Source organism: Acartia tonsa, chromosome 5 (genome assembly GCF_053477335.1).
Source record: "Acartia tonsa isolate MP-2025a chromosome 5, ASM5347733v1, whole genome shotgun sequence".
NCBI lineage: Eukaryota > Metazoa > Arthropoda > Copepoda > Calanoida > Acartiidae > Acartia > Acartia tonsa.
In genome coordinates, this window is record NC_137264.1 from 22,655,633 (window position 1) to 22,664,155 (window position 8,523).

An 8,523-nucleotide genomic window follows, 5' to 3' on the forward strand; every position below is an offset into this window, starting at 1 on the left:
ATGTTCTTAAATGTTGAAAAAAACTTCGTTATTAGTGAAAGAAACAACCTATAGAAGAATTTAATTACAAAGAAGAAAATAATTTCAGATTTTTAAAGGAATTATTAGTTATATATATTTTTCACTTCAAAATCTTTCCATAATAATAAAGATAAATTATATAAGCCTTTAGCACAGATAACACAACTAAATTAGTTATTTATCGAATCGTATTACAGACAGCTTTCCGCGGACTGTAAAAAATTGTGATTTTAATTTTATTTATCGTAGAAAACAATTTTAAATACGATAATAAACATGATTTTTCAGTAAGGCTCAGAACCGGTTCTAATCCGGTTTCGAAGCCATACTGGGAAAAAAATCTTCTTAATAAAAAACTAATGATTATAAACGGATTAGGAATCTTAAAAATGATGATTTTAATAATTTTGTTAACAACATCGTTTACAGTCGACTATGTGAATCCTGCCTACTGTCCTCTAGGTAAGTTTTTATATAAAAGAGGTAGGATGTCTGTCTGTGTGTCTGTATAGATAGGGTACTCATAAACAGTGAAGCTTCTTGCAGTTGCTGGGAAGGTTTTCAGCTATTTTTGGGTTGGGTATATGAATTTCTTATTATAATGGAAACTTTATTTTTGTCCTTAACAAAGTGTTTTTAGAATTTATAGAAGAGAGGGGTGTGGTGAAGCCCATATAATCTTTTTCTATTTAGAAAGAGGGGGGGGGGGTTAACCTCAATTCCCCTTTTGTGATGATTAAGAGACAAGGGGCACAACCGAAAATTTGATGACCTGTATTTGATTGTGAAAAAACGGATATCAAATTATGGATATCTATAACCTATAACAATTTTTTTTGAAACAAGTTAATAACTATCGTCTATCTTATATCTTTTTTTTTAGGGAAAGAGCATCGGCATGTAAAGGATAACAAAGTTAAATATATCATATCAAATCAGGTAAAGTCATACCCAACGATTTTAAACAAATTTATCTAGTTGTAGATTAATAACTGGGCAACAAAATTTTAACTGATAGTTTGATCAAACCCATCAAAGATTTTAATAAAGGTACCTAAACATAGCAAACAAATGAGAGAACGTGTTTTCAAACCTTTGGATACTTTGCATTGTTTAGTCCAATTTCCCGTCCATCCCTGGGTAAACTGTAAATTCTATTGTGGTACCCAAAATTTTATGATCGCGTTGTCTTATTCCTTGGCTCAAAAATTTTGGTTGGTTCCAAACTAAAAGTTTTCAAACATTTCAACCAATAATTTTAATAGGTAGTAATCTTGTTCTCGTCAATTTATCATCAATTGTTTTATCACCTAAGACCCCTGAAGATTTACAATTCTTTTTTAAAATTTAATAACCAGAATAATTAAAAAATAACCGTATTAGGATGAAAGCGAATCTATTCCTCAATTACCAATGTACGCAGCACTTACATCCCATGGTTCTACACAAGATAGTTACAGGTAAACAAATAGATGGTCAGACAGATTTATAGATAGATAGATTTAGCCCAAGTGGTGGGGGCCTTTTTCGTCTGCTATCAATTTGGGGTATAGTCCCTTTCGGGGCAATGACTCTTAAGGGGGGTTTCGTCGTATTTTAACAGTAGCTTTTGATAGGTTATTATTGGTTAGGTTAGGCAATTGGCCCCGTAGGGTTAGACGCAGAGGAAAATTACTGTGGAAATACGAGGAATCGCCCCTTAAAAGGCGTTGCCACGAAAGGAACTATACCCGCAAATTGCTTTCTACTCTTTTGTGGCGACTTGGCTTTGTTGATATTTCCGACACCATTTCTGATTAAAGACCAAATTGAAAGTCGCCACAGGGTCTCCTTCCTGTGCTAACTAAGTGCCATCCCTCCTCTAGATGCTAGGAGCGCAATTATTTTTATCAATTTAAAAATACATTAGACAGATAAACAAACATCATATGTAAAAGTTGTAAAGAAAAATAGAGTAATGGGGAGAAAGTAAAAAACTTAGAGTGCATTTTATCTAAACAAATTGAAAATACTTTGGTGACCTCTGAATAAACAAGGATGATATCATCTATTACTGGCGAAGCATAGACAGAAATTATAATAATGGTTATCTATCGCATCGTATTATAGACAGCTTTAGGATTTTTGTTTTAATATTCGCGTGATTTGTCTGTAATACGATGATATACATGATTTTTCAATATGGTAGTAGATAACCTGTTTTAATCCAGTGGGTATTAATCGGTTTTAAAGCCGTATTAAAACAAGGATGACAACATCCATAAAAGCGAAGCACTGAAACAGTAAGACAAACGGACATAAACACTTGTATAGTGTCAGAACTGAATAATCAGAATATAAAAGTATAAGAGTCGAAGCAAAATTGTAAGTAAATTTGTTAAAAAACTGCTTGATGCAGGATAATGTTTATGGACATACTTACATTTTTAGGACTTGATTATAGAGTTGCTTCGCTTATTACATTATACTTTGTTGTCCCAGGAATCAATATACCAAAAATCAAATCAATCGGTTGATTAGATCACATAAAAATTTGTTGTTAAAAAAGTAAAAAAATCAACATGTTTAAAATGGACGTACGGACATTTTGGTGATGATTATAGAGTTGCTACGCTTTCTAAATTGTACCTAACTATTAAAGGAATCACCATGCAAAATTTGAAATCGATAGGACAATTCTAACATGCCTAAATTAACGAAAAAAGCTATCCGTTACGGACGTACGGACGGACGGACGGACGGACGTACGGACGGACCGACCCTAATTATAGAAAAGCTTCGCTTTTAAAAATAGGAAAAAGAAAAAAATACATTATCTAACAAACTATGTAAACAATAGAGAGACAGGAAAAAAGGGCCAAAAGAAAGAAAGAAAGAGTGAGAGAGAAAGAAAGAGAGAGAGAGAGAGAGAGAGAGAGAGAGAGAGAGAGAGAGAGAGAGAGAGAGAGAGAGAGAGAGAGAGAGAGAGATCCATGGAGATAAACTTGTTATTGCAAATTGTTGAAGAAAATAAATTATCTGAAAAACTTTTGTAACAAAATATTTACACAACCTTGTTTAAACTTTTTTTTAAAAATGCATCGCGGCATTTCTCTGGATCCTGGGATAAGTAGTCGGAACATAAAACTGACACTCATCAGATTATTAATGTTGCTGAGGTACTTATTGTCATTAAGGGCCCCTTTGGGCCTCTAGGGCACTTAGGGGTGGGGGGGGGGGGGGGTGGATGCTGTGAGTATTGGTGCAAAAAATATGACGTAACAAAAAAAATTAGCCAATGAGAGTCCACTACCATTGCCGCCATTGGTCAATAACTGCCTCTCATTGGCTAATTTTTTTTGTTACGTCATATTTTTTGCACCAATACTCACAGCATCGTGGGGGTGTCGAACATTTACCTTTAATTCTAATGGGGGAAAAGTTTGAGGTATTTTTTTTCTGGTAGGCAAAGTTACCCTCTATTATCAAAATAGCTAAAAACCTTCTTTGGACTGTTAGGAAGTAAACTGTAAAGCAGTTAACAAGATCCTTTGCTACAAACAAGCACACATCATGATACTTTTTTATAAGAATAGTATTTTTACTTTAAAGTTTGTCAGATATGTATAGACTTAACTCTTTCTTTTTGCATTTTTAACGAAATTAGACAAAATTAATTGGCTCTAAATTAAGATGCAAAAATGTACAATACATCTATCTATTATATCAATATAAGTTTGATATAAACTGATTTCTTTAGGACAATAGGGATTTTATATGATATAATTGTTTTATCTTTTTAATTTATTTTCATAGGAGGTTTCTCATCACTCTAGAACATAGGTTAATTACATTGTATGACCAGTAAAACATAATATAGAATATAGAGATCTTAAGCTTCAGACGGACAAACAGAAAGACCTTTTACAATTTTGTATTATAGAGGTCTTTATTATTGACAATACCGTCAATAAATAAATTTTTCTATTAAACAAATTAAAGACATTGGCAATTTACGAAGCTAAAAGTTTTAGTTATCAAATATCATGCAAAAACCCTGTTTTGACCTGTCTAAAACTTTACGTCTATTGGCCAGGTATAGAAAAACATGATGGCCATAAAAACAGGATAGAACACCATAAATCACAAGATTACAACAACAACAGATAGATAGATAGACTATACTTATATAAAAGAAGTAAAATGTCTGTCTTTCTGTATACATCTCTCCTATAAACTACAATAATAAAGATCTGATGTTCTTGGGCAGAATTTTAACTAATTTGGAAAAGATATCACCATTTTCCAGAAATATATCACCCCTATAATAAGTTAGCAGAGAGAGAGAGGGGACAATGAGCTGTTGATTGCACAAGAACCCGAAGTTTAAAAAAACTGGTTTCTTATTCGTTGGCTTAACAACTTTGGGGGACATTTTGAATTTTGATTTGTTGGGGAATTCAATTGAGTAATCAAACGTTTCAACCACTAATTCTTATCTTCTGAAGGTTTAATTTTGTTTATCATAATTGGCGATGTACATGAATTTATCGGGCATTGTCGTATCCCTTTAGATCCCTAATAAGTTAGCCTCCTTCCCTATTTTTTCATCTATTAAAATATAAAATCAAGGAATTCTAAAAGTTGTCCATAGAGGCATCTAGGGAAGCAGCCACTGCCGGTTAGAAATATAAAGTAAATTCCCTTGATAAAACGGAAAGAAATACTACTGCATTATTATTGTTGTTGTTTTCTAAAGTAAAGTGTTACTGTTCATTTCTAGGGTCACTCCTCCCCTCCCCCCCAAATTTACTCATTCTGTCTCTAGCAAAATCCCGTGCACAAATTTGTTATTCAAAGCCTTATATAAAATTAGCAGCTACGCCCCTATTAGCCTCTAGGGGCACTAAATGTGGGAGGGAGAAAAGTCGCCCCTATCCATATTTAATTTGAGTTTTAAAAAGAAAACAGTAAATAAAAATACTTTTTTTAGGGGAGGGGGGCATTTTTTATTGGGAGGGTGGAGATACTCTTCCCAAAAATAATTAAAAATCTTGTTTGGGCCTATTGGAAGCTTCACTGTAAAGATGAACCATATCGGTTCAGCGGCTTGCGAGATACTTCCCCACAGACAAAAAAGCTTACTATTTTATATAATAGGTTAGAAAGAATGACAGTCAAATTTCAAAAGGAGATATTCAATATGGAAAATCTAAAGAGTGCCCTTAGGAGATTGATAGGGATAATAAAAAGAAATAAAAAAAATGTTCTGAGAATGTGTTAAAATATTATACTGGTGGCTTCGCCTTTAGTCTTCAAAATGAAAAATTTTAGGATTAATACAGCTCCTCCCTGCCTTGCAAAACAGCATAAAACCAGCCCAAAATGATTTACTTAAATTATATTTAGTACAAACACACAAACATCCATCTACTTTAGCATATAGAATTTAACATGTAATTTTTCAAATGTTTTAAAACAAAACATGTTATGAATATTAAAATTTTAATTTTCATAAAACAAAAGAAGGATAGAATTACATGTACAGAAAGATTTATTTAAAAGGAAAAGAAAAAAAGAAAAATCTTCTCTTTTTCATTTAAATAGTTAAACACTATTTTAAAGTCTAAGGAACCCTTTTTCTCTATGTGTCTCTTTTCCGGCTGGTCTCCAGAGAGCACTATATATATTTCTTCCTAGTTATAGACATATTATTTTAGACTAACACTAATCATGTTTTCCTGACAAATTTTAAAACGTTTAGAAGCAAATTCAAATTCCCTACGGCGTGAGGAAAATATTGTTTTGTATGTCGTCTTGACTTGTTATGAAGACACAGCCTTTCAAATAGTTTTAATTATCAACTCCAACTAGAGTAGTTAATCATCGAGTTCAACACTACGTCATAATAAAGATATTAAAGTAGTAGAGATGCAACCAGAATGGCACATGTATAAATTCATTTGTTTCATATAAAACGAAAAATTAATTAGCACAATTATTTTGACAATAAATTTCTTACATCTTGGTGGATTTCTAAATTAAATTGCTTAGAATTAAATTCATTACCTTACAAAAAACATTTCTCATTATTATATTTATCTTTTACTTATCAAAATATTGATGTCATGTTCATGATAAAATGAGTGACTGTACTATATTAACTCTAATAGACTATCTTCCCCTCTTTAACACACACTTTGACCATTTCTAAGGATGGCATTTATTGAATTTGTTATATGTACTATACCTAAAGATATACAGAAAAGTAAATGAACTAAATACTGTAAAATTTTTATCAACCGCTGCAATGGCAAGCGTGTGACATTTAGGTTGTTAAACGGTTAGTGTATTACTTAAGATTTATAGACAAAAGTCATTAAATGAAATCTATTTTTTTACCTGATTTTTACGTAGAAAAAATTATGTACATCCCTAATGATGATAAACAAAAATACCCCTTTTAAAAAAAAATATTGATTAAAAAAGGGTTAAAACTGGTAGTTTGAACCAAAAAATCAATCTTTGATAAGGGTATCTAAAGTTTAAATCCAGCAATTATGAGAGAGCATAAATATAAACATAACATTTAAAGTCCATCTGATGGCGTCTATAAGTTGAAAATCCTATCGCTGCCAGCATAGCAAAGCCGTTCCAATAAGCCTTAAGCGGAGCAGCTATCTAAACGAGGGGCTACAAACAGCCCTGTTTTAACTGAAATTTATTTTTCCAAATTTTCCTGACCTGTACCTATTCTATGGTATTTATTTATCTTCAAGTTGGAGAGGACATTTTATACTATTCACGGATTTAGTTTTAAATTTGATTAGATAACAAGGATGGCAATATTCTGTGCTCTATTTATCTATCTCCCTTCCTCTTCCCCCCCTCTCTCTTTCTCTCTCTTTCTCTCTCTCTCTCTCTCTCTCTCTCTCTCCCTTTCTCTCTTTATGTTTCTTTCTTTTTCACTCTTTCTAATCTTTTTTCTCCATCTTATTTTTAAAATGTGGTAGGGTTTTTTTTGTCACTCAGTTAATCACTTAGGTTCTGAGATGGTTTTAGGCGATTTCTTAATGTTTTTGGGAAGAATTAGACTATTTTTCTGTCCCTCTCTATTTCTTTTCTATTTGGTCATCTTTCCTATTTTCTATCATCATAAAAGAAAACATTTATCTTTTCTCTCTCCTCCTTTTTCATGTATTTCTAGAATTTTTATAATCACAACATCGATTCTTATTGATTTCTACTTAGACCAAAAACCCTTACCCACGTACATCCTGGCAAACTTTTTTAATTTATAAGCCTGTAGATACAATGTCTATCTATAAAAACTTTTATTAAATACGATTTTGTAAACATGAAACAATGTTTTTAGTTTTAATACATTGTCGCCAATTATAAAATAATCATTCGTTTTTTATTAGGAAAAGATTCAAATTTTAAGTTTGCCCCTATATTTCAAATTACTAGTATCTAAAGTTTTATAAACGTTATTTTTTATTAGTTGGATTAAAATCTGTGGGTACTTTTATAGATCTTGATTGGTTTGTTTAAACTATCACCGTTCAAACAATTCAACTAATAACAAAGAAGTGGTAATTTTTTATATTCATTGGGAATTTTAATTTACATCTATCTTTCATCAATTGTCTTATCCCTGAATATCCCAGCAATAATAATGCTAAGAGGTTAAAGTGAAGTCCTGCTTGGTATTTCTTTACCTTTAAACCAGCCAAATATGTTGAAAATTGACAATAAAGCCGGGGAATATAGAAAAAAGTTCTAATTCTTAACCCTTGCAGATCGGGCCCCAATTCCCACCTTAATATCTCGGCTCCTAGGATCACCAAATTTTAGGTGGAACTTTTATTTTTGGCGGCGCCAATTAATATTTTTATCTGTTTCTGATTACAATTAAAGACTACATAAAAAATTTGGTTGGTCTATAGCTGTTTTAAAATTCGGCGGCAGGCAGCTTACAAACGGCAAAATTACGGATAGGAAATAGAAAATCGGTCAAAAATCGGTCAAAAATCGGTCAAGGAGTGGTCACACGGTCATGATCTTACTTGTCACGGAAGTTTATTATTGCTCAAGGATGTACCACAAATTTTTTAGGTCTCTAGCTGTAATAGAAGCCACGATATACATGATATAAGTCCATATTAAAAGCAGCATATAAATCGGTCATAAAATCGGCCAGGAAGCGGTCAAACGGTCAAAGGGTTTTAACACCACTATTCTCAGATGTTCATAAATATCCTAGTATTCACCAAAAAAAATTTTAGGACTCCATCTTATACACAAAAGTCATAATGAAGAAATTAAGATTTATTTAGTCATGAAGTCACAACTATAGAGGGGGGGTCAACATAACCCCCCCCCCCCCTCCTGATCTGTAAGGGTTAAGCTAAGACAAAGAAGAATACTTTTCTGTTTTTTGGTCGGTCCGTATGTGTGTCCTAACATTCGTCCTTCAGGATAACGTTAATCTCTGATCGTTAATTCAAACAAGTTGGTATT

At 32.3% G+C, this 8,523-nt stretch overlaps 1 protein-coding gene across 1 annotated transcript in view; it reads left to right on the plus strand.

The window, feature by feature from the left end:
- Window positions 1–403: 403 nt before the first annotated feature.
- Window positions 404–8,523, plus strand: part of rdo (leucine-rich repeat domain-containing protein reduced ocelli) — a 46,368-nt gene continuing 38,248 nt past the window's right edge. Inside the window, exons 1-3 of the mRNA XM_080162497.1 lie at window positions 404–483; window positions 905–960; window positions 1,405–1,481. Coding sequence (XP_080018623.1) covers window positions 411–483; window positions 905–960; window positions 1,405–1,481 — 206 coding nt within the window. The 5' untranslated portion in view covers window positions 404–410. The remainder of the gene's footprint in view (window positions 484–904; window positions 961–1,404; window positions 1,482–8,523) is intronic.